The following is a 27,255-nucleotide window of genomic DNA, read 5'->3' as shown; positions in this document are numbered from 1 at the left end:
GGAGAGAGGAGGGAGGGAAAGAAAAGGAAGGAAGAAACGGAGAGAAGGAGGAGGAAGGAAGGGAGGAACAGAAAAAGGGAGGGGCTGAAAAAGGGAGGGAGGGAGGAGGGAGGGAGGAGGGAGAGAGAGAAAAGGAAGGAAGAAACAGAGGGAGGGAGGGGGAAAGGGAGGAAGATAGAAAAAGGGAGGAAGGAAGGAAGAAAGGAGAGGAAGGGAGGGAGGAGGGAAGGAGAAAGAGAAAAGGAAGGAAAAAACAGAGGGAGGGAGGAGGAAGGAAGGAGGAAGGAAGGAGGAAAAGATGGATGGATGGATGGAAGGAAGGAAGGAAGGAAGGAAAAGAATGCTTACCTGTTTCTTCAAAGAAGTACCCATTTCTGGACATTGCTGCCGGTGGACTTTCTAGGATGGAAAAAAAAAAGAGAAACCTAAATAAGATGGTAGCTCCAACGGCCCACTTTTGTCTTCAAAAAGCAAGCATTCAAGCAGAAGCAAAATTAGCATGCTGCCTTTTTCATTTACTAGATTGCCTCTTTTTCTCCACGCCGAGGAGCTCTGCGTAGCGCTCGGTCACCCTCCCAAAATGGATGCACCTGGTTTTTCCCCACTTCTACTCCATCACTCTCCACACCTACACCCACACCGGCGTCTCTTGTTCATCAATATTACAGATGTTTGCCTCTGTCAACTGTCATCAGCCAATCGATAGCCTGGGCCAGGTCCACCCATTTTACTCCCTTAGTTTAAGATTATTTATTTATTTATTTATTTATTTATTTATTTATTTATTTATTTATTTATTTATTTATTTGTGTGTGTGTGTGTGTGTGTGTGTGTGTGTGTGTGTGTAGGTCTTTGGTTATTCGGGTTTTCTCCCGCGTAAAATTGGAAGTGTCTTGGCGGCGTTTCGACGAAGTCTCATTCGTCATTAACTAGCAGTTAAAAGGAAGAAACAGCTGCGATCTCACATTGCTCCTAGAAGCACGAAGCCGAAAACACCAGCCTGAAGATGACAAATGAGACTTCGTCGAAACGTCGCCAAGACAATTTTACACGGGATAGCCAAAGACCTACATACAAATACCCGCGAAAACCTCAGAAAACAAATATATATATATATATATATATATAATCAGGATGGGGAAACATGGCACCACAGATGATTAAACTACATCTCCCAGCATCCCTCACTGCTGAGCACAACAGCTGCTGGGCCTGGCCTTCAACAGACCGTGCCCATCTGAATGCACACATTTGTCTTAGGCCAAGCTGGCTCAGGAATTCTGGGAGTTGAAGTCCACAGGTTGTAAAAGGGCCACAGTTGCTCACCCCTGTTTTAGGTTAAAACGGTTGCAGGAACTGGGTATAAGTCGTTTGATGAAAAGAAGGACGGGGGGGGGGGCATGATAGCAATCTTTGAGGGGCTGCCCCAAAGAAGAGGGAGTCAAGCTATTCTCCAAAGCACCTGAAGGCAGGACGAGAAGCAACGGATGGAAACTCATCAAGGAGAGAAGCAACCTGGAACTAAGGAGAAACTTCCTGACAGCGAGGACAATTAATCAGTGGAACAGCTTGCCACCAGAAGTTGTAGGTGCTTCATCACTGGAGGTTTTTAAGAAGAAATTGGACATCTATTTGTCTGAAATGGTAGAGGAATTCCTGCCTGAGCAACGGGTTGGACTAGAAGACCTCTCAGGTCCCTTCCAACCCAATTATTCCACGTTCTTGAATAAGTCTTCACCCTGTCTTCTCCAAAGCTCCTGAAGGCAGAATATGAAGCAATGGTTGGACTAGAAGACCTCTAAGATCCCTTCCCCCTCTGTTATTTAGCATTCTATTTTATTTATTTTCATTTATTTTATTTGTTTATTTATTTTGTCAAGCATATATAAGATAACAGGTAAAAGTATAAACACAATTTGAATACATGAAAAGAGTAAGTAAAAAGGAATATTCTGTAATATTAATTCTGTAAAGGTTCAGAAGAGAAGGACCAATTGTGACACGATAGCAGTCTTCCAATATCTCAGGGGCTGCCCCAAAGAAGAGGGAGTCAAGCTATTTTCCAAAGCACCTAAAAGCAGGACAAGAAGCAATGGGTGGAAACTCATCAAGGAGAGAAGCAACCTACAACTAAGGAGAAATTTCCTGACAGTGAGGACAATTAACCAGTGGAACAGCTTGCCACCAGAAGTTGTGGATGCTCCAACCTTGGAAGTTTTTAAGAAGATGCTGGATAACCATTTGTCTGAAATGCTGCCTAAGCAGGGGGTTGGACTAGAAGACCTCCAAGGTCCCTTCCAACTCTGTTACTCTGTATTTTGCATTCAATGGGAAATGTAAGCATCCCAAACAGATGGCTCTTCAACTTCTGACTGGATGATCATCATCTTCTGGAGATGTAGAAGGACTGAAGGGGGCAAGGAACACAGACACCCCCCCTCCCCAACAAAAAGGCAACTGAGTGCAAATCCAGCCAAACAGTAGCAAAAGACTCAGATTCGCTTAACGACTGCATGGCTCACTGAACAACTTCAAGGATTCGCTCAACAGCTGTGGCTACAAAGGTCGTAAAATGGGGCAAAAGCCATTTAACGACTGCCTCGTTTAATCCTGGAAATTTTGGGATTGGTGACGGTCGTAGAGTCAAAAAGTGGCTACATTAGCAAATACTAAAGGGCCAATGTTCAGTCTTAATCAGGAAAAGTCTACCAGAAATAACATATATTATAACCGTAAGCAAGTAAATTAATTTCATATTCATGCATAATGAATTTATCATTTTATCATACAAAAAAACCTCTCTTTTCTTCCCATATCTTAGCTCATCTCCATAAACAAATACTTAAAGCCTCATCGTTCAAAGTTAATCAGAAAAGAAAAAAAATCCCATTAAAGGGCTACCAAAAACAACCTATTAAAATCTAATTCCATCAAATAATACCCCACAAATTAATTTCTTATCATCTTCTCTTCATCTTCTCTCAGAAAAACTCCTTCCCAAGCTTAACTCTTTCCTTCCACTTTAATACCGTGGATTATCACTTTCTCTAAATGTATAACAACAACAAATTCTCTTTTTATCCCATATCTTCTCTCTAAACAAATCTTTCAAGTCTCATCGGTCAATCCTGGTTAATATATGTCTGTGTATCTGTGTGTATAAATAAATAAGTAGAATAAAATTTTAATGATTTTAGTTCCGGAGCTCGCAGAATGTCTGCTTCTTTCTTTACAAATATACCTGGAACTTGTATTTTTTAGAATAGTTTGTAATATATATATAATAATTGTAATATATATATAATATTTATATATATGTATACACACACACACATATATATATAAAGCTGCTAGCAAAAAAATAAAAATAAAAAAACCCATCATGTACATTTGAACAGATTTGAGTTCTTAAGACAGTTTTTTTTAAATTAAAATTTCATGCAAGATATTTTGCTCCAAACCTTGATCGGTTATGGCATTCATGTCTGGATTTACACCAACGCCGAACTTAGTCATCACCTCACATAAACCCATCATATGCACTAAATTTCCCATAAATTCCTAAATAATCTGGGAAAGCATTGGTAAGTCAAGAATAGGCTGCTTCGAGCAGTCTTTGGTGCTCTCCGAGTTTTGGTGGCTTTCTTGGCGACATTTCATGGCCGAACTAGGGAACGTCATCAGTGCTACTGATGTTACTGATTACTGTACTGTTACTACAACCTAGTAGTACTGTTACCTAGTTTGGTAGTGAAACGTCTACAAGAGAAACACCAAGCTCAGACAGCACCAAGATCCCTCACACTCCTCCTCCTCCTCCACTCCACAAACCCCACTCCCTTGTAGCACTGATGATGTAGCCTAGTTGGGTAATGAAACGTCTTCAGGAAAACAACCACGCTCCAAGCAATCAACCAATCACAGCTCCGGAGCCACCCAATTGGTTCCGAAAGCACAGCCCCCCCCCCAGCCCTTTCAAACATCCCGCTCTTCACCCATTGCTTCTACCCACCACCCAATTGTATGGGGGCTATTTGTCCTGTGCGGTGCCTGGGTGAATGGGCAGGGGCGAAGGGTGGGGGGGCAGAGGGCCAGGGGACCATTGGCAAAAGGACAATGGCCGGAGGACGGCCAGCGGAAGAGGAAAGCTGGCTTTGAATCGGCTGAGGAGGGTGACTGGGGGCGAAGGGGACCCATCCAAGGCAGGGGTGAAATGCTCCCGATTCGGACCGGATTGCCCGATCCGGTAGCGATGGAGGCAGGTGGTTCGGAGAACCGGTAGCAAAAATCCCTGCCCCCCCCATACCCAGCTGAGCCGCACAATCATCAGAGGCTTTTTTTCCTTTTAAAAGCCTCTGATGATCCAAGCTGAGTTGCCTGATCGTCAGAGGCATTTAAAAGGAAAAAAGCCTCTGCCGATCAGGCAACTCAGCTGGGATCGTCAGAGGCATTTAAAAGAAAAAAAGCCTCTGCCGATCAGGCAACTCAGCTGGGATCGTCAGAGGCATTTAAAAGAAAAAAAGCCTCTGCCGATCAGGCAACTCAGCTGGGATCGTCAGAGGCATTTAAAAGAAAAAAAGCCTCTGCCGATCAGGCAACTCAGCTGGGATCGTCAGAGGCATTTAAAAGAAAAAAAGCCTCTGCCGATCAGGCAACTCAGCTGGGATCGTCAGAGGCATTTAAAAGAAAAAAAGCCTCTGCCGATCAGGCAACTCAGCTGGGATCGTCAGAGGCATTTAAAAGAAAAAAAGCCTCTGCCGATCAGGCAACTCAGCTGGGATCGTCAGAGGCATTTAAAAGAAAAAAAGCCTCTGCCGATCAGGCAACTCAGCTGGGATCGTCAGAGGCATTTAAAAGAAAAAAAGCCTCTGCCGATCAGGCAACTCAGCTGGGATCGTCAGAGGCATTTAAAAGAAAAAAAGCCTCTGCCGATCAGGCAACTCAGCTGGGATCGTCAGAGGCATTTAAAAGAAAAAAAGCCTCTGCCGATCAGGCAACTCAGCTGGGATCGTCAGAGGCATTTAAAAGAAAAAAAGCCTCTGCCGATCAGGCAATTCAGCTGGGATCGTCAGAGGCATTTAAAAGAAAAAAAGCCTCTGCCGATCAGGCAATTCAGCTGGGATCGTCAGAGCCTTTTGAAAGCATTTTTTTACAACCTCTTCACTGAAGAGGTTGTAGAAAAAATGGTTTTAAAAGTAAAAAAAAAAAATTGGCCACGCCCACCCAGTCACATTACCCCGCCCACCAAGCCACACCCACAGAACCGGTAGTAACAAATTTCAGATTTCACCCCTGATCCAAGGGTCTCAGTGCCAAAACCTCCTAGACCCCTGGAAAAAAATCCCGTATCAGTGTTTTTCACACTTAACGACCGTTGCAGCATCCCCGTGGCCACGTGATCAAAATTCAGACGCTCGGCCACTGGTGGTGCCACTAGCCACCAGGGAAGACCACTGAAGCTTGGCCACTGACTCATATTTATGACGGTTACCGGGGGGTCAACCGTCATAAATATACTTATGACAGTGTCTCCGGCCGGGGGGGGTTTGTCACGCCCGTGATCCCCTTTTGTGACCTTCGGACGAGCGAAATCAATGGAGAGGCCAGATTCACTTAACAACCGTGTCACTAAGTCAACAACTGCAGCCACCCTGGCAAAAGCTCGCTCAACCAACGTCTCACTCAGCAACGGAAATGCTGGGCTCAGATGCGGTCGTAAGCCGAGGACTGCCCGTCTTCCTTCCGCAGACGGAGTTTGCGTGCGTTGTGTGGATTTCGTAGCGCGATATTATACCACACCGTGCCATACCACCCCATTATGTTATCCTTGTAAATTACCGAGTGGATCAACAATAAGAAAATCGCCTGCTCTAAAAAACCTTTTCAAGATTTTTGAAAAAAGCCCAAGAAATGCCAAATAGGAGTCAGTGTTTGCTTCGCTGGTTTACACAAAGGCTTTTGATTGTGTCGACCACATCATGCTGTGTGGAAAGTGCACCGAAAAATGACACTCCCAGCACATTTCTTTGTCCTGATGAGAAAATTATGTGCAGGTCAGGAAGTCACAGCGTGGATAGAACATGGCGAAATAAATTGGTGCCAGGTTGGCAAAGGAATTACAGAATTGCAAAATGACATAGTGGGAAGGGACCTCGGAGGTCCTCTAGTCCAACCCCCTGCTCAAGCAGGAGATCCTATACCAGGGGTGAAATCCAGCAGGTTCTGATAGGTTCTGGAGAACCGGTAGCGGAAATTTTGAGTAGTTCGGAGAACCGGCAAATGCCTCCTGTGGCTGGCTCCAGAGTGGGGAGGGAATGGGGATTTTGCAGTATCCTTCTTCTGGAGTGGGGTGAGAATGGGAATTTTGTAGTATCCTTCCCCCAGGAGCGGGGAGGTAATGGAGATTTTGCAGTATCCTTCCCCTGGAGTGGGGAGGGAATGGGGATTTTGCAGTATCCTTCCCCCAGGAGTGGGGAGGGAATGGGGATTTTGCAGTATCCTCCCCCTGGAGTGGGGAGGGAATGGGGATTTTGCAGTATCCTTCCCCCAGGAAGAGGGAATGGGGATTTTGCAGTATCCTTGCCCCAGGAGTGGGGAGGGAATGGGGATTTTGCAATATCCTCCCCCTGGAGTGGGGTGGGAATGGGAGATTTTGCAATATCCTTCCCCCCAGGAGTGGAGAGGGAATGGGGATTTTGCAGTATCCTTCCCCTGGAGTGGGGAGGGAATGGAGATTTTGCAGTATCCTTCCCCCGGAGTGGGGTGGGAATGGAGATTTGACAGTATCCTTCCCCTGCCACGCCCACCAAGCCACACCACACCCACCAAGCCATGCCCACAGGACCGGTAGTAAAAAATTTTGAAACCCCCCACTGCCACAGTTGTTCAGTGAATCTCATTGTTAAGTCAGTAACGCCGTTGTTAAGTGAACCGGGCTTCCCCATCGACTTTGCTTATCGGAAAGTTGCAAAACTTCGGGACACTTTGCGACGGTCATAAATATGAATCAATGGCCATGAATCTGAATTTTGATCCTTTGACCCTGCGGATGCTGCAACAGTCATCAGTGTGAAAAAAAGCGATTAAGTCGCTTTTTTCAGCGCCGTTCAGACGGTCACTAAATGAACCGTTGTAAATCGAGGACTACCTGTAATGATTGTGGAATATCCAGACGTTAATCCTGAGGACCCCATGCAGGAAAAAAATTGCAGTTTTTGTCAGGCGAAACCTGGAAGGCCGATCATAAATTTTATGAAGACGCAGGAGTTTCCCTGGGCTGCAACTAAAAAACAGCCGAAGCCCAGAAAAACTTCTAACAAAACAGAGAGATAGAATCAAGATCACGAGAAGTGTTAATACCACTTTATGATGCCTTGCAGGGTGGATTTGATTTAAATCGAGTTGATTTAAATCACAATTTAAATCATGATTTAAATCACTAGTAAAAAGGCATGATTTAAATCAACTCGATTTAAATCCTAATTTTTAAAGAGCAGCTGTCATCTCTGCTACTCCTTTGACCCGCTGTTGACTCACCGATAGTCCCAATGTTGCAGAATATACAGCCTCCTGCTACATAACTCAGCTCCATTTCATGCTGAAGAAACTAAATTATTTATGTATCTTAAATAGAAAAACTATCTTACGATAGATTTTAACCCCAAAAGTTTTTTATTAAAATAAATTTGATAAAAATCAATAAAAATCCGATTTAAATCAAAAAAATCCGATTTAAATTTTAAAAAATCTGATTTTTTTGATTTTTTTTAAAAAAAATCATTGTTTTTTATCCACTCTGATGCCTTGGTAAGGCCACACTTGGAATCCTGCATCCAGTTTTGGTTGCCACGATGTAAAAAATATGTTGAGACTCTAGAAAGAGTGCAGAGAAGAGCAACCAAGAGGATTAAGGGACTGGAGGCTAAAACATATGAAGAACGGTTGCAGGAACTGGGCATGTCTCGTTTAATGACGAGAAGGACTAGGGGAGACATGATAGCAGTCTTCCAATATCTCAGGGGCTGCCCCAAAGAAGAGGGAGTCAAGGTATTCTCCAAAGCACCTGAAGGCAGGACAAGAAGCAACGGGTGGAAACTCATCAAGGAGAGAAGCAACCTAGGACTAAGGAGAAATTTCCTGACAGTGCGAACAATTAATCAGTGGAACAACTTGCCACCAGAAGTTGTGAATGCTCCAATTTTTAAGAAGATGCTGGATAACCATTTGTCTGAAGTGATGTAGGGTTTCCTGCCTGGGCACGGGGTTGGACTAGAAGACCTCTAAGGTCCCTTCCAACTGTTATTCTATTTCTATTCTAAAACCTGTTGGCAAACGTGCCACCAAATTTCCCAATTTTGAGTGGCAGCTCGCCAAACCTTCTGCTTTAATAAAACGTTGGAAAAAGATGCCACTGATTTTTTTTTTTTTAATCTGACATGACTGTCCAAAGGAGAAGAATTAAAGCGAATGCAACTTTCCCTGCGCAGACACCATTACAAACTCACCCCAAAGAAGGGAAATCAAAATTTTTAGGATAACACAGATGATCCTGGACCCAAAACAATGGCACATGGTGCCAGAGGTGGCAGGCAGAGCCCTTTCTGTGGGCATGCGCCAACTGTCTTCGGTTGCTCTTCTGGTTTCGCGGGCACCGGAGTGCCGTAAAACGGGCCGAAAAAATGGCCAAAAAACAGGCCATTTTTCTTGCCATTCTCCGGGTCATTTCCAGGTAGTTTTTTGGGCTGTGCGCGTGCCATAGTTCGCCATCACAGTCCTAGACTTACAACAGTTCATTTAGTGACCATTCGAAGTTACGACGGCAGTGGGGGAAAAAAATGACTCATGACCAGTTTTCGCACTTATGACCGTTGCAGCATCCCCGTGGTCACCTGATCGAAATTCAGAAGCTTGGCAACTGACTCACATTTATGACCGTCGCAGCGTCCCCAGGTTACGTGATCCCCTTTCGCGACCTTCTGACGAGCAGAGTCAATGGGGGAGGTGGGGGAGCCAGATTCACTTAACCAGCATGTTACTAATAGTATCAGCTGCAGGGGTACACTTAGCAACCGGAAAGGTCGTAAAATGGGGCAAAACTCATTTAACAAAAGCCTCGCGTTTGCAATTTGGCGGTCAGTTGTGGTCGTTAAGTCGAGGACTGCCTGTATCCCTAAAACTTTTATTATTATTATTTATTCAATTTATATACCGCCCTTCTCCTATTGGACTCAGGGCGGTGCACAGCCAAGGATAAAAAACATACCAATACAAAATTTAAAATCAATTAAAAGAATTATAAAGAATTAAACTTTTAAGATGAATATTAATCACCACTGGTCCAAAGACGTGCATCCATAAAGACATGCACCCATAAAGCAAAGAACAATTTCAGAAGTTACACAATTGCAAAGACAGTGGATAACAGAGTTGGAAGGGACCTTAGAGGTCTTCTAGTCCAACCCCCTGCTCCGGCAGGAAACCCTATACCCGTGATGGCGAACCTATGGCATGGGTGCCACAGGTGACACATGGAGCCATATGTAGGAACACGAGCATTGCCCTACCTCAGTCCAGCACACATGTGCACACTGGCCAACTGATTTTCGGGCTTTCCGGGCCCACTAGAAGTCGGGAAACGGGCTGTTTCCGGGCCTCTGGGAGAGTGGGGAAGGCTGTTTTCACCCTCCCCAGGCTCCTAGAAAGGCTCTGGAGCCTGGGGAGGGCAAAAAAATGGGCCTACCGCGTGCCAAAAGCGGGGGGAGAGCGGGGGGTCACAGGCACATGTGTGGGGGGACGGGGCGCATTGAATCATGGATGTGGGCACGCGCGCAATCCCCCCCATTACCCCCGCTTTTGGCACACGACGGCAAAAAGGTTAGCCATCACTGCCCTCTACCATTTCAGACAAATGGCTGTCCAATCTCTTCTTAAAGGCCTCCAGGGATGGAGCGCCCACAATTTCTGGTGGCAAGCTGTTCCACCGATTAATCATTCTAACTGTCAGGGAATTTCTCCTTAGTTCTCGGTTTGCTTTTCTCCTCGATTAGTTTCCATCCATTGCTTGTCCTCGGGGCAGGCTGGGGGGGGGGGGTGGACTTCAGCAGAATTAAATGAATTATTTCTATCTGTTTTCCATAAGAAAGAGAATGACCAGTTAATCCAAAGCTTGACCCATCAATCCTACATTAGTTTGAATGACAGGTATTGAATCACACACTCTTTTGAACACGGCATAGATTGGGGGGTCTCGGTTATTCCACCCCTAAAAAGGATAAAAGCTCGCTTCTTAGATCCTCGAGAAGCTGAAGAGACAAACACAACACACACACACCAGAAATGGGGCGATGATGCACACAAAAATATCCCTCGCTTTTCAGAGGAGGAGAAGAGCAAGGCTGATCCTTTGAAGGCAAACATCCACCCACGCGCCAGGGAGTGGGGGGGGGAAGATCGGCGGAGTCTGGAGTCCTGGCTTGCCCCCCCACACACCTCCAATCCCCAATTTCTGGGTTGCAAATTTCATTTCCATCCAGCATGCTGACTAACAAGCCAACATTGCAAAGCCAATCCATCCAGGTTTTGCGAGGCCGAATCTGGGTCCACGGAGAAGTGGCTTTTTTAACGGGCAAGGATGCCCAGATCAACCCTGTGATGTGGGTGGGTGTTATTCTGTTGTGTTGTTTTTGTGTTGTGTTTGGGGGTTGTTGTTTTTTTTTTTAATTTGATTTATATGCCCCCCCCCTTCTCCGGAGACTCAGGGCAGCTTACAATGCGTTAAGCAATAGCCTTCATACTTTTTGTAGATTTATACCAAGTCAGCTTATTGCCCCCACAATCCGGGTCCTCAATTTACCTACCTTAGAAAGGATGGAAGGCTGAGTCGACCTTGAGCCTGGTGAGATTCGAACTTACAGTAATTGCAGACAGCTGATGTTAATAACAGTGTTTTTAGTCTGCTGAGCCACCAGGGTTTGAGGTTTCTATTCCACTCTGTGACAGCCTTCCCATATAGGTGCCATAAGGAAATACCGCCAACCCCCCCCACCTCCAAAGGCCACCATCTTCCCTCTACCCCCCCCCACTCCCCCAAAATTCCAGGGTTGTTGTTTTTTGCAGCAACCGGTTGCAAAGGTTTTGCACAAAGCAACAGGGGTGTCCGGGAACCTGAGTCAGGAGCCCGGTGCATGTCGGGATTTATCTGAGGGTCCCGATAGAGATCGCGTAAACAGGAAAAAAGAGGTCAAATTTTTTTTTTTCCTGATTTTTGAAAGATGGCAGACGAGGGGGGAAAAAATAGAACTCGCTTTTTCAGGTCTCTGCTGGACAGAGGGACTGTTTGCTTCCAGCAATCGTGGTCAGCGGAAATCCTAGTCTAATCCCCACCCCCACCCCCGTTTGATCTTTCCGCACCCGCAGTTTGCGGCCTAACAAGAAGGCCTCGACTTACGACCGCAACGGGACCAAAAATTTCTGTGGCTAAGCGAGACCGTTGTTAAATGAGTTTTGCCCCCATTTTACGACCTTCCTCGCCTCGGTGGTTAAGTGAATCGCTGCCGTTGGTGAAGTTACTAACCCGGTTGTTAAGTGAATCGGGCTGCCCCGTTGACTTTGCTCGTCAGAAGGCCGCAAAAGGGGATCATGTGACCCACCCCGGGACACTGAGACCGTCAGAAATACGAATCAGTTTGCCAAGCAGCTGAATTTTGAAAATATGACTGTGGAGATACTGCAGCGGTCATTAAGTGTGAAAAAACGGTCATAAGTCCCTTTTTCCAGTGCCGGTGTTAACTTCAAATGGTCACTAAATGAACTGTGGTTAAGTCGAGGACTGCCTGTATAAACCAAGAAGCTTGTTCTCAGCATGCCGAAACTTTCCTGCATCATGGTTTACCGTACTCTGTGAACTCGCCCGGTGTTAGATTAAATCAATTTTTAGGAAATCATTTGAATCTTTAATACATATTTCTATACAATGCTCAAAAATCCACTTATAGCCCCTCGGCCTACAGCTAAGGAGCCTGGGCTGCATATCTTAAACAGAATCACGTCGTAATTTTAAACAGCACCATTTCCTATAACAGTAAACTCATTTTCCAGCATGCTTCTAGTCCTCATGATTCCATTATTAAAAGTTTTAAAAGAGGTTTTCCTCTACATTACAGCCTCCTGTATGTTAAGTCACAGCGGGAAAAGGTGAAGCGATCGTTTTAAAACCAGAGCAATTGGCAAATCTCGGCCTCAGTGGGCCTCAGTCTTCCATCTCTGAAATGGGAAGAATCCCAACTTCTCACAGAAGAGAAATAAATAAGAATTATGCAGCAGCCGGCCATTTCAGCACCGTGGAAATCCTATTTGGACCGTCAGCTTTCGCAACCTTTCCTCATATTTTAATAGAAGCATAACAGCATTAATACGTCAAGCTCCCTTCAAACTTAAAATGGGGCAAAACTACCTCAACAGCATTCCTCAAGCCACAGAAATCCATCTCAGCGCCAGAAACGGACGTATCCAACTCAAAATGTCTCCCAATTATGTGATATCAGATTCTCCTTTGGCAATTAGCAGGCTGCATATGCGTTTTCAATCGATAAAAACAAAATAAAAAATCAGGACTAATGTAGTTTTAAAAGCCTCCCCCTGGGCTCGAGATCCTTCGGTCTTCTCCAAATCTCCATTTATATAATTCACTTTATTCCTTCTTTATTTATCAAAGTCATCTTGCTAACTTTGGATCCAAGAGGAAAAAAAAAACATTTCTAAGCAAATTGTACTTTTATTTATTACATTTTTGACATTCCAAAGCCGGGCAAAAAGGAAACTCGATGGAACCTTTTTCCTATTTTAATTTGGGAGTGTTGCGTTTCTGACTAAAAATACAAGCAACTCTCAATAATTAATTAATAAGTTAAATCAACCAAGAAGCAGGACAATAAAACACACACCCAAAAACATGGTTTTACTCACTAGAATCTGGGAAATATCAATCTTGCACAGACCCTCGCTGGCTCAATTATTTTCATTGTGTTTTTCTAACTGGGGGGAGGGATATTAAATTATTTCCAAATTTATATTCCTAATATAGCAAACCGTCTTGGGGGGGGGGGATCAGCCTGTGAAGAAATTACCTATTTCTTTATCTCCATCAGACAAGTGGGTGATGCAAAAAACATTTTTTTTAAAAAAATAATCCAGCATATCAGAAACATGCAAATCCACACACACACACACACACACACACACACACACACACACTCACACACATATACATACTGTATGTACACTTTATTCCCAAATAAAAACAAGTTCTCAGGTCTTTAAATGTACGAAGGAAACTGGAATTATGCTAAAATAAATGATCTGGGGATCCTATTTGCTTTGGAAAGCAAAGATTCAAGTTTAAGTAAGATCCTCTTTTGGGGTTTCTCCCCTCCCAAAATAAATCGCTTTGTTCACCCTTTCTTATTTTATTTATTTGTTGAATTAAATTTCTCGGTCGCCTAATTTCCCCTACAAGGTGACTCTGGGCGACGTAGAAATTTAATAAAATAATTTATCGCTTTCTTTATGTACTTTTACAAAACAGCCTCTTTCCACCCTGTGCTTCATATCCAGGTTAAAATTAAGATCCTCGCCTAAATTAAACCTTCCTTGAGAGCCAGCGAAACCAACATGGATAATCAATGCATCAATAAATAGGTTTTCCCCTCTCGTGTGCGGTGCCACAAAGATTTGTGCGATCAGATGTTTGGAGGCACGCACAGCCACATGCAACACAACACACACCCACAAAAAACCCGGCTCTGGGTCTGTTTTCCTTCCTGACACAAACTCCAGCGGCCCTACTAAATATATTTATTCCTCTTCTGCCCGTAAAAACACATTTGCAAATGCATTATCTGAGCTCCCGAAAGCGAGAGGGATGAAATGCTTCTTAAAAGCCGGGGACGGAAAAAACAAAAAAAAACAAACAAAAAACCAACCTCACAATATCGGTTTACTTTTGGATTAAATAATTAAAAAGCAATCCGGTTATAATTGCGGCTGGAAATCAGCGGCAAGAGGTGCTGCTGATGGAGAAGTCAAGCTTACCTATCACGCTGCAACTTTAGAGACGATGGATGCAATGCAAGCCGATGTTTGGTCTCCTTCCGGGCACCCAAAAAATCCACTCCAGCCTGGTTTGCACACTTAGGTGGCCTTGCACGCTCAGGTGGACGAGCAAGCCCGGCAGAAGAGGGAGCTCATGGTCCCGGCCCTGGCCTTCCATATTAATAGTCGCCCGGCCGAGGCATCTTTCTCCCTTGCTCACTTCCAATTGGCGAGCAGGGAAAAATGGGTGGGCAGAGGCACCATCGCTACCCGTCACTCCCAGGTGCGGGGAGAGAGAGAATGAGAAGGGAGGGGGGGTGAAATAGGGGGGGGTGGATGGGCAGGAAAAGCCGCGGAATGAAGAGGTGGGAAAGCAGGACGGAGGGGAGTGGGGGGGGGGGCGTGGACTCAATTCCTAGGGGAAAAAAATCAGATATTTGGTGGTTCAGGAGGAGGATCTGGGCTTTCGCTGCCTTTGGCGTCGTCCATCCACCCTCTTCTGGTAGCTTTCTCTTCAGATGGATGGATGGATAGAATGGATGGAGGGGTGGAGGAAGATTGGAAGAGATGGATGAGTGGAGGGAGAGAGGGAGGGAGAAAAAGGAAGGAGAGAGAGGGGGGGAAAGGAGAGGATGGAAGGAGAGATAGTGAAGGAAGGAGGGGAGGGGAGGTCAGAGGAAGAAAGAAGAGAGAGATGGGAAGGAGGGAGGAAGGGAGGGATCGATGGATGGGGAAGATGAGAAGAAGAGATGGATGAGTGGAGAGAGAGGGAGGGAAGTAGGAGAGAGAAAGGGAGAGGATGGAGAGAGTGAAAGGGAAGGAAGGAAGGAAGGAAGGAAGGAAGGAAGGAAGGAAGGAAGGAAGGAAGGAAGGAAGAAAGGGAGGGACGGAAAAGTCAGAGGAAGAAAGAAGAGAGAGATGAGAAGGAGGGAGGGAGGGATCGATGGATGGGGAAGATGAGAAGAAGAGATGGATGAGTGGAGAGAGAGGGAGGGAAGGAGGAGAGAGAAAGGGAGAGGATGGAGAGAGTGAAAGAGAAGGAAGGAAGGAAGGAAGGAAGGAAGGAAGGAAAGAAAGGAAGGAAGGAAGGAAGAAAGAAAGAAAGAAAAGGAGGGACGGAAAAGTCAGAGGAAGAAAGAAGAGAGAGATGGAAGAAAGGAAGGAAGGAAAGGAGGAGGGAGGGAGGGAGGGAGGGAAGGAAGGAAGGAAGGAAGGAAGGGGCGAGCTGCACCGTGTCTACCCCTTTTCTCTCCGGCTGGCGAATAAGGAGGGAGGGGACGGGAAGGAGAAGGGAGGAAACCCCATTAAAGTGACCAGCACTTTTCCTGGAGCTTCTCCTAAGTCAGCAGGATTCCCCGGAGCAACGGTCCTTCAAAATGCCGTTTTCAATGGATGAAAGCTGCGGACGCTCGGTTTTTCAGGACGCCCAGGCAGCGCTGAGCATCTCTCTTCCCGGGTGCCTACAACCCTGCACCAGAACACACCCTCCATGGTGGCAGGGGCAGTCGGTGGTTGTAACCATGGCAGCCGTTGGGGTGTTTGATGATGGACAGATACTTTCTGGCCTTAAATCATGATACACTAGTCTGCAATAATGCAATATTTGACTTTAAATAGGGGTGCTAGGAGAAAGGGGGTGCTCACACCTGAGGTTTGGGAATCCCCCAAATCCTTCTAGATGACCACTGGGGAACCCAGAGGTTGACCTCTATGGACCTGGGGTTCAATCTGCCTTCAAGGCAATTTGCACGTTTTTAGGAAGCGCTTTAACGTCTGGCCAATTTCTGAACTTTGCTGAAAAAACTGAACCCCCAAAACTGTAATAAAACCCAAGGGAAAATTTTGGGGGTTTTTCAATCAAGTGGCCCATTTCCAACCCGTCCTTCTCACACACGCAAAATGAGCGTGCGTCGTCTGCAGGGGTATGCCATGGTTTGCTAACCACATTTTGATGACTAAACCGCCATTCGCTATCTTTGCACCACACGCTAAGCCGTAAATCCCAGTTTGCAAAGTGCAACGGGAAGGGGGTCGCATCTCATACCAGTGCCAAACAATTTCAACTTGGTGCAACTCGCCAACGTAGTCCCGTAGCTCTTTCCGCCAAGTTCCAAATCTGCCTAGGCAAGCCGTCATTAAAAGTGACAGACATTGCAATGTGGACTGAAGACAAAACCTGGTTTAGGAGCGAAGATCCTCTCAAAGTGGAGAGTATCCAATAGGAGCTGTTGGTTGCTTTCAAATTATTTCAAAAATAATAATTCAGAGCAACATCTTAAAAAAAAAAGAACAATATAAAGCATAATGCCAGAGAAAATCACATTAACCATACATAAATTTTTCTGCATGCCTGTATCATAACTCTGCAGGGAGTCCTCAACTTACAACAGTTCGTTTAGTGACCGTCCCAAATTACAAAGGCACTGAAAAAAGCAATTTATGACCATTTTTCATACTTAACAAAGCATCCCCTGTGGTCACATGATGAAAATTAAAGCCCTTGGCAACTGACTCATATTTATGACGGTTGCAGTGTCCCCAGGTTACGTGATCCTCTTTTGAGACCTTCACACAACGATGGGGAAGCCCAATTCACTTAACAACCGTGTTACTAATTTAACAACTGCAGCATTTCACTTAACAACTGTGGCCAGAAAGGTCACAAAATGGGGCAAAGCTCAGCAACGGTCTCCCTTAGCAACAGAAATATTGGACTCAAAAAAGCCGAGGACTACCTGTATTATAAATATCGTGTTTCCCCAAAAATAAGACCTAAACAGAAAATAAGCCCTAATACATTTTTTTGGAGCAAAGATTAATATAAAACCCAGTCTTATTTCCCCTCAGCTGGGCGAAATCTGACTAACACCTCTCAGCTGTCTTTCGGCGTCAATAAAGGCTGGCTGGATCGGCAGTTTAGCTACTTGGCCGAAACCGCCGCTCGCGCCTCACACTGACAGGCGGGAAGGAGAAAATGGCGGATCGGCAGTTAAAAACAAGCGCCGAATACCGCCGCTCCGAAAGACCCCAATCCTTCCTATCGCAGCTCTCTGAAGTGCACACAACAAAAATGAGGTCTCAATATAACCCAAAAATCTCACAAAATTACAAAATACTCAAGAGAATAGGCACTCAGGTGTACTCCTATCAACTGAGTGAAAAAGACTGAAGGGTCAACGTCACGAGGGGCGGAGCCAAGGCTGCAGAAAGAATTATAGGCACTCAGTATCATCCAATCAACGAACAAGATCCCAGGAGTAGGATTGGCGGCGCAGCGAGTTAGGAAAATACGGTAAGCAGAAAGAAATTGCAATTTTTGTCCCTTCCTGCACCATTCCTCGTTAAATCATGAAACGATTCTGCCTTTAAGTTAAATCAGAGGCTCATTTCGCTTCTAAGCCACTCAAAACTTTGCAAGCCCGTGTCTTAAAAGGGCAACCTTTAAATCCTGATTCCAGGGTTCAACCAGGGCTGTGCTCAACCAGGGTTGTGAACGAGGAACAAAAATTACACCGATGAGGAAGATCGATTCGCAAGGGACAACCTCAAAAAATTACCAAGCTCGTTTCAAAGCTGGAGCTTTTTGGGTTTGAAAATCAGCGTTCCGGAACGTCGCTCTCTGTCAGAAATTAATAAGCAAATCCAAAGACAAGACGCTTAATTGAGCAAAATCGTTAAGATTGTCATCCTCCGAGGCTCAGTTCGACCTAGCAGACGAACAACTTGAGGAGGTGGGTGGATCGTATGTCTAGACAGCTCGGGAGAAGAGTTTTCAAGATAAAATTATTTTAATTCCTTAACAACCTGGAGTTTTGGATCCTGGAGACCATCATCCAGATGCATGGAAGAACAAGGACGTCATCGAGAAGACAACTTTGGGTCAATTGTAAAAGCAACCAGTGAGATGCTCGAGTTGGGTTTAGAAGGTCCTTTGACCCAACATGTTGACCCAGTTAAGATCCATCTTGATCTGAGGCAGGCCTACTTGGGTCTATAATGATGGCCCTCAAGCTGGTGTTTTCTAACAATGTTAGGATGTAACAACCATCATTCCTGGCCAAGAGACTCATTGGCTGTCTAAAGCCAACGGGTGAGGAGATGGTTGTCACGTTTAGAAGGTCCTTTGACCCAACATGCTGACCCAGCTAAGGTCCACCTTGATCTGAGGCACGTCTACTTGGGTCTACGATAGTGGCCCTCAAAGCTGTTGCTCTCCAACGTTAGGATGTAACAACCTGGTCAAGAGACGAATTGGCTGCCTTGATGGGGTTGAACGGAGTTGAAGCTTGCTCCCTGGAGCCCATCATCCACAAGCATGGAAGAACAAGGATGTTATTGAGAAGACCACTCGGTCAATTGTAAAGCCAACATGGTTTGTGAGAAGATGGTTGTCATGTTTAGAAGGTCCTATGACACCAACATGTTGACCCAGCTAAGGTCCACCTTGATCTGAGGCAGGCCTACTTGGGTCTACGATGGTGGTTCTTCAAGATGCTGCTCTCCAACAATGTTAGGATGCAACAACCGTCATTCCTGGCTTGCTCTCCAACAACGTTAAGATGCAACAACTGGACAAGAGAGCCATTGGCTGTCTTGATGGCTTTGAAAGGAGTTGGAATCCAACGAATCTTAACAATTAGACCGAAGACCATAGAATAACAGAGTTGGAAGGGACGCTGGAGGTCATCTAGCCCAACCCCCTGCTCGAGCAAAAGAGCCTATACAATTTCAGACAAATGGTTGTTGAATCTCTCCTTAAAAGCCTCCAGTGATGGGGAAACCACAACTTCTGAAGGCAAGGTGTTCTTGCTAGCTGATTTATTTATTATTATTATTATTTATTGAATTTCTATACCGCCCTACTCCCGAAGGACTCAGGGCGGTGCACAGCCATGAAATAAAACACATAGATATACAAAATTTAAAATCGAATAAAATGAATTAAATAAATTTGGCTGAATTAATACCCAATTTAAAATACCCATATTTTAAAATCCATTAAAAATTTAGAATTTACACTTAAAATTTGCTCTCACCGTTAGGAAATATCTCCTTAGTTATATCTTAGATATAACATGACTCACTTTTTTTTCAGGGTTGTTAACTTAGATTAGAACAATCACTAAACAAATAGGTGTTAAGTCAAAGATTACCTGTACTGGGCTGAACTCATTATGAGTTAATTATGATTTGCTTAAACCGATGTTTTCCTAACTCGGCCATTTTAAGATGTGTGGACTTCAACTCCCAGAATTCCCCAGACAGCACAATGGCCATGGTTACTATCAACTTGTACAGTTTTAAAGGAAAGGGTTAAATCACTATAGTAGCCATGGCGCTAGTCCTCATGGTTTTAACTTGGTTGCCACATCAGAGGCACTTGTTTGCTGTGGAAAATAGATCCCCGGGGGAGCCTATATGGAAATAAAAAGGAACAGATTCTAACTGGATTTAAGGCCTTCCAGAAAGAACCGGTCAGTCACTGAGGGAAAGGGATACGGGATCGAATCCTGGCTTGTATTGTTACAGGAGGTTCAGAACACGGGGAAGATGGAAGGAGAAAGGAGCATTATGTATCTTTGTCCCCTTGAGTTACTGATAAAGTAATAAAAATCTAATAAATAAATAAATAAAAGCATTTAAAAACCCCACAACTTCGCAACCTTACCTCTGGAGCAAAGTACATCCTGATAATCCAGAACAGAAAGTCATTTACAGGTAGTCCTCGACTTACGACGATGCTTGAGCCCAAAATTCCTCTGTGGCTAAGCAAGACACCGCTTGTGTCTGTTTTGCCCCATCTTACAACCTTCCTTGTTTTAAGTCAGTGTTTCTCAACCTTGGTAGCTTGAAGATGGGTGGACTTCAACTCCCAGAATCCCACAACCAGCTGGGGGATTCTGGGAGTTGAAGTCCACCCATCTTCAAGCTACCAAGGTTGAGAAACACTGTGTTAATCTCTGCTCTTGTGGGTATTTTATTTCTGGCCAGGAAGTGCAGTGATCTTTTAGCTTTTGGATTGTCTCTTTTGAATGGTGTGTAAATGTGGTTCATCTCTATGTGCCCGTTGATGGCCGTTTTGTCTGAGTGCCGCTGGCTGGGGGATTCTGGGAGTTGAAGTCCACCCATCTTCATGCTAACAAGGTTGAGAAACACTGTTTTAAGTGAATTGCTACGGTTGTGGCATCAGTGACAAGGTCGTTAAATGAATCTGGCCTCCCCCCCACTCTTTTGACTTGGCTTGTCAGAAGATGTCAAAAGGGGATCACATGACCTCGGGACAGTGCAACCGTCATAAATACAAGTAGTCCTCGATTTACAACAGTATGTTAGTGACTGCTCGAAGTTACAATGGCCCTGGAAACAGTGAATTACGACTATTTTCACACAGCATCCCCACAGTCACATTATCAAAATTCAGCCGCTTGGCAACTGACTCACATTTATGACGGTTGCAGTGTCCGGGAGGGAGGGGGGTGTCACGTGATCCCCTTTTGCGACCTTCTGACAAGCAACGTCGAGGGGGAAGTCAGATCCATTTAACGACCATGTTACTAACTTAACAACCGCAGCGACTCACTGAAAAACTGTGGCGGGAAATGTCATAACCTGAGGTAAAATTCACTGAACAAGTGCCTCGCTTAGCGAAGAAAATGTTGGGCTCTATTGCAGTCGTAAGTTGAGGACTAAATGTACTCCCCCCCAAAAAACCATGTTTGCTTTTTTTCCCCCAGCAGTTCTACAAATCAGGATTTAACATTTATAAGGCCTTAGTTAAGGCCACACCTGAAATGTTGAGACTTTGGAAAAAGTGCAAAGAAGAGCAACTAAGATGATTAAAAGGCCTGGAGACTAAAACATACGAAGAACAGTTGCAGGATTTGGGTTTGGCTAGTCCAGAGAAAAGAAGGACTGGGGGGGAGACATGATAGCAGCGTTCCAGTATTTGGGGGGCTGCCCCAAAGAAGAGGGGAGTCCACCTATTCTCCAATGCCCCAGAAGGCAGGACAAGAAGCAATGGATGGAAACTAACCAAGGAGAGGAGCAACTTGGAATTCAGGAGAAACTTCCTAACAGGGAGGATAATTAACCAGTGGAACAGCTTGCCACCAGAAGTTGTGGGTCCTCCTTCACCACTGGAGGTTTTTAAGAAGAGACTGGACAGCCACTTGTCTTAAATGGTGTAGGGCCGTGATGGCGAACCTATGGCACGCGTGCCACAGGTGGCACTCGGTGTCATATCGGTGGGCACGCAGGCTCAGCTCCCGCCACCTGATTTTTGGGCTTTCTGGGCCACCAAAAGTAGGGAAACAGGCCTCCAGAAGGCCTCGGGAGGGTGGGGAAGGCCCGTTTTTCGCTTCTCCCAGGCTCCAGAGCCTTTCTAGGAGCCTGGGGAGGGCTAAAATGGCCTTTTCCACACACCCCCGGAGATCCTCCAGAGGCCGGAAATGGGTCATTTCTGGCTTCTGAAGGGCCTCCATGGGAGTGGGGAAGGCCATTTTCACCCTCCCCAGGCTCCTAGAAAGGCTCTGGAGCCTGGGGAGGGGAAAAAATGGGCCCACCGTGCCATCTCGTGCCAAAAGGGGAGAACGGGGGGGGGGTTCATGCGCGCATGCACAGGGGGCATAGAATTATGGGTGTGGGCACGCGGGCAGCCCCCCATACTCACCCCGCTTTTGGCACATGATGGCAAAAAGGTTAGCCATCACTGGTGTAGGGTCTCCTGTCTGAGCAGGGGGTTGGACTAGAAGACCTCCAAGGTCCCTTCCAACTCTCTTATTCTGTTGTTTCATCCCTGCTACCACCCATTGCTGAAGTCATTTGCAAAGCTGGCATCCTTTAAAAATCTCCCCTAGGGCTTAAGTAGCTTCATGGTTGCCTTCCTAATGACATTTAGAGCACATGAGCTGAGATTTTGGGGGTTGGGGGTGGGGAGAGGAATGCCAGAGGAGGGGGAACAGCAGTCCTGCACCATCAGCCAAATACTTTGATCTTTTCCCATTTAAATCCCATTAGCTTTCTTTAATCAAGCCGAGAGGCAGCCTAGAGATTTTATTTTTAAATCAAAGGGATGGGGGACATTCTTGGCCATTAGTTTCAAAAATGGTCCTCAAAAGACCCCACACTTCTAATCTGGGCTAAATCCTTTCCAAAATTTGTTACAGATAATCCTCGACTTACGACAGTTCATTTAGTGACCGGTCGTAGTTACAACGGCACCAAAAAAAAGTGACTTAGGAGGATGTTTCACATTTATGATCGTTGCAACATCCCCTCCACGAACACCTGATCAAAATTCAGGAGCTCGGCAACCGACTCGTACCGTGTTTCTCCGAAAATAAGACCCTGTCTTGTATTTTTTTGAACCCCGAAATAAGCACTTGGCCTTATTTTCGGGGAGGTCTTATTATTTTGGGGCTTGTGGAGCAGGACGGGGCTCCTCTTGCCGTCTTACCTGATTTCCAGCTGTGTCTCCCTAACCTTAACCAGAGGAAATGGCGGGGACCAGCTGTAGATGCGGTTAAATATTTTCGGGGAGGGCTTATTATCCGGGGAGGGCTTATTTTCGGGGAAACACAGTATTTATGACGGTTGCAGCGTCCCGGGGGGGGGCTGATCCCCTTTTGCAACCTTCTGACAAGTAAAAGTCCATGTGGAATCCAGATTCACTTAACAGCCAAGTTACTCATTTAACAACTGCCGTGATTTTTCACAGTGGCAAAAAATGGGGCAAAATTCACTTTGCAGCCGTCTTGCTTAGCAACAGAAATACAGACCTCATATGTGGTCATACGTCGAGGACTGTACCTTGTTTCCGGTGCTAAAGCATGTTTTTTGCACCTGGTTCGTATTTATGACGTTCGCAGCGTCCTGGGATCACATGCTCCCCTTTTGCGACTTTCTGACAAGCAAAGTCCGTGGGGATGCCAGATTCACTTAACCGTGTTACTAATTTAACAACTGCAGTGCTTCACTTAACAGTGGGCAGAAAAGTCATAAAAATTGGGCAAAACTCACTTTACAACTGTCTCGCTTAGCAACAGAAATATTGAGCTACCTGTATTGTACTTAGCTGAATATTAATGTTTTTAACTTTTCGTGCCTAATGTTCTAATGCTCTTTTGTTAATTCTGTAATTGTCTGTTTCTGTATTTATGGCCTGATCAGTTGCCCAGAGCAAGACAAATTTCATAAACCGTTTAACAACTGTCTCGCTTAGCAACAGAAATCAAAGGCTCAGTTGGGGTCGTACGTCAACTACTGTGCTTCCCAGAAAATAAGACCCAACCGGAAAATCAGCCCTAGCATGATTTTTCAGGATGCTCGTAATATAAGCCCTACTCTCAAAATAAGCCCCAGTTAAGATCCTCAGCTGGATGGACGCCTTTAGTACTGTATTTCCCTGAAAATAAGACCTAACCAGAAAATAAGACCTAACCAGAAAATAAGACCTAATGCGTCTTTTGCAGCAAAAAATAATATAAGATCCAGTCTTGTTTTCAGGGAAACAGGGTATCTATCTATCTATCTATCTATCTATCTATCTATCTATCTATCTATCTATCTATCTATCTATCTATCTATCATCCACCCACCCATCCATGCATCCACCCTGTTTCTCCGAAAATAAGACCCAACCGGAAAATAAGTCCTAGCATGATTTTTCAGGATGCTCGTAATATAAGCCCTACCCTCAAAATAAGCCCCAGTTAAGATCCTCAGCCAGATGGATATATTTAGTACCGTATTTCCCTGAAAATAAGACCTAACCAGAAAATAAGACCTAATGCGTCTTTTGGAGCAAAAAATAATATAAGACCCAGTCTTGTTTTCGGGGAAACAGGGTATCTATCTATCTATCTATCTATCTATCTATCTATCTATCTATCTATCTATCTATCTATCTATCTATCTCTATCATCCATCCATCCATCCACTCTGTTCCCCCGAAAATAAGACCCAACCGGAAAATAAGTCCTAGCATGATTTTTCAGGATGCTTGTAATATAAGCCCTACCCCCAAAATAAGCCCCAGTTAAGATCCTCAGCTGGATGGACGCCTTTAGTACTGTATTTCCCTGAAAATAAGACCTAACCAGAAAATAAGACCTAATGCGTCTTTTGGAGCAAAAAATAATATAAGACCCGGTCTTATTTTCGGGGAAAAAGGGTATCTATCTATCTATCTATCTATCTATCTATCTATCTATCTATCTATCTATCTATCTATCTATCTATCTATCTATCTCTATCATCCATCCATCCATCCATCCACTCTGTTCCCCCGAAAATAAGACCCAACCGAAAAATAAGTCCTAGCATGATTTTTCAGGATGCTCGTAATATAAGCCCTACCCTCAAAATAAGCCCCAGTTAAGATCCTCAGCCAGATGGATGCATTTAGTACCGTATTTCCCTGAAAATAAGACCTAACTAGAAAATAAGACCTAATAAGTCTTTTGGAGCAAAAAATAATATAAGACCCGGTCTTATTTTCAGGGAAACACGGTATCTGGATTGTTTTAAAAAATCCGGAGATACTTTTCTGACCTGAAGTGACTTTCATCCCAGGGATAACGTAACTTAGGCGTGCCTTAGACCCATTTCCCAGCCTGGAAAACCGAGGCCCTTCGAAGAAAAATGGTATTTGCAAACACGTGAGGTAACGGGTGCCGCAATTCAACTATGTTAAAGCCACACCTAAACGATGCCTATAATTAGAAGGTAAACAACAAGAGGATTGTCATCCTACCCCCCCTGGCAACCCAACCCTACACAAGCACACCGGCCCTTCCCTCTCTCGTGCTCTCACACGCACCCCAAGCGAGCCCTTGCATTGTTAGCAAGAAACTCCTTCCAAAATGGCTACGGGTAATCCTCGGTTTACGACCACGATGGAACCCAAAGTTTCAGTGGCTAAAGGAGATATTTATTGAGAGAGTTTTGCTCAGTTTTACACCAGTCAGTTGCTAAGTGAGTTTAGCCCCGTTTTATAGGCTTTCTTGACTCTGTTGTTAAGTGAACCACTGCAGCTGTTAAGTAAATAAGACGGTTGTTAAGTGAATCTGGCTTCCTTGTCGACTTCACTTCTCAGGAGGTCGCAAAAGGGACATTGCAACCGTCGTAAATACGAGTCCCTTGCCGAGTGTCTGAATTTTGATCACGTGACCACGGGGACGCCGCAACGGTCGTTAAGTGTGAAAAATGGTCATAAGTCGCTTTTTTCAATGCCAGTCCCTTGCCGAGTGTCTGAATTTTGATCACGTGACCATGGGGATGCCGCAACGGTCGTTAAGTGTGAAAAATGGTCATAAGTCGCTTTTTTCAATGCCAGTCCCTTGCCGGGGTGTCTGAATTTTGATCACGTGACCATGGGGACGCTGCAACGGTCGTTAAGTGTGAAAAATGGTCATAAGTCGCTTTTTTCAATGCCGTCGTAACTTCGAACGGTCACTAAATGAACCGTCGTAAGTCAAGGACTACGTGCCTTCACACAACAGCGTAAGCAAGCAACATCACCGATCGCTTTTCTTGATTGAGGAGAGATTTTAAAACGTTTTGCAACTTCTGATTTTGCAATTGTGGAGAGAAAAATAAAAAAGATTTGCAAATCGCAGAAGGTTTTCGCTGGAATGTGGCGTCCCCTCCCCAATTTTTTTTTTTACCTCAGGCCCACAGATGGAAGGAACAACCTCACACAACTGCAACAATAGCAAGAAGACATTTTCTAGATGCCAAGATACACAATTTTTTAAACAAATAATTCCCCTTAAAGTACGGGCCGTCCTCAACTTATGACCAATCGCGTAACGAACGTCTGAAGTTATGATTTAAACTTCCAACACCCACACCCATACATATACACCCTTGATCAGTTTGTGTGTTTGACAACCGGCCTGCATTTATGACCCCTGCAGCATCCCCCAATCACATTTTACAATATAGTCCTCGGATTACGACAGTTCGTTTAGTGATGGTTCAAAGTTACAACGACACTGAGAGACTTATGACCGTTTCCCGCCCCCCCCCCACTTACAACCAATGCAGCAGCCCCCGTGGTCACGTCATCAAATTTGGATGCTTGGCCACTGACTCATATTTATGACGGTTGCATTGTCCCAGGGTGACAAGTAAAGTCAAGGGGGAAATGAGATTCACTTAACAACTGGGTTACTAACTTAACGACTGCAGTTGATTCACTGAACAAATTAACTTCAGTTTAGAATAACAGAGTTGGAAGGGACCTCGGAGGTCTTCTAGTCCAACCCCCTGCTTAGGCAGGAAACCCTACACCACTTCAGATAAATGGTTGTCCAACCTCTTCCTAAAAACTTCCGGTGTTCCCCAAATGTGCGAAAAAATGTTTGTAAAACGGAGCCAAATTCATTTAAGAAATGGTGAATAATCTGGATAATTTGAGTTTTCTGTTTTTGGTCTATTTGGGTTTTTATTACTGTATTGTTTTATGGTCCTCTGTGTTTTTAATCTCCGTACGGCCCAAAGTCGCTGGGAATCGGACTCCCTAAACCCATTTTGTAAAATTAATACATTTAATAACTATAAATTACCAGTTAAGATAGCTGTATTAATGTGAAAATCACCACCATTGTGAGTATCACGGCCTAACACTTTTGTTTTCAAGACAGGACCATTTTTATTTTTATTTTTGGGCAAAAAGGAGGGGATGGAAAGAGAAAAGAAAGAAGATTGTTCCTTCATTGTTCCTTCTGCATAATTACAGGAAAAGATTCATCCATCACAACTCTACTAATGATGGCCATTCATTGCAAACAATATAGTGGGCCCAGTGAGTGACATCGGTATCTCGCTCATACTCTAAGACAACCCTTGAATTTCAGAGCATTTTCAGAAAGAAAATGAGCATTTCTTCAGAAAGTGGGAAGGGGAAGACGGGAGGGGAGGAAGGAAGGTAGATTATATGAGAGGGAGGGGAAAAAGAGAGGGAGGGAAGAAGAAAGAGGGAGGGAGGGAGGAAGGGACAGAGGGACAGAAGGAGGGAGAGAGAAAGAAAAAGGAAGAAAAAGGGGAAGGGAGGGAGGAAAAAGAGAGGAAGAGAGGAAGGAAGAGGAAGAGAGGAAGGAAGAGGAGGAAGGAAAGAAGAAGAGGGAGGAAGAGAGGAAGAAAAAGGATGAAAGAGAGGAAGGA

The 27,255-nt window shown here is 44.8% G+C and overlaps 1 protein-coding gene across 5 annotated transcripts in view; it reads right to left on the bottom strand.

Annotated features, from left to right (window-relative positions):
• The window catches only part of SLC4A11 (solute carrier family 4 member 11), a 122,976-nt gene that overhangs the window by 86,300 nt on the left and 9,421 nt on the right, over positions 1-27,255 (bottom strand). For 3 of the 5 annotated variants that reach the window (XM_060687196.2, XM_060687197.2, XM_087874810.1), the window contains exon 2: positions 349-399. In XM_060687196.2, coding sequence (XP_060543179.1) covers positions 349-399 — 51 coding nt within the window. Of the gene's footprint in view, positions 1-348; positions 400-14,088; positions 14,370-27,255 lie in introns of those variants that run through there. The other 2 variants (XM_060687198.2, XM_087874809.1) reach the window with 2 other exon arrangements.

This window comes from Pantherophis guttatus, chromosome 8 (assembly GCF_059756535.1).
Source record: "Pantherophis guttatus breed Tessera chromosome 8, ASM5975653v1, whole genome shotgun sequence".
NCBI classification, from domain to species: Eukaryota; Metazoa; Chordata; class Lepidosauria; order Squamata; family Colubridae; genus Pantherophis; species Pantherophis guttatus.
The sequence above is the reverse complement of the archived record's forward strand: the minus strand, read 5'-3'. Positions and strand labels throughout refer to the sequence as shown.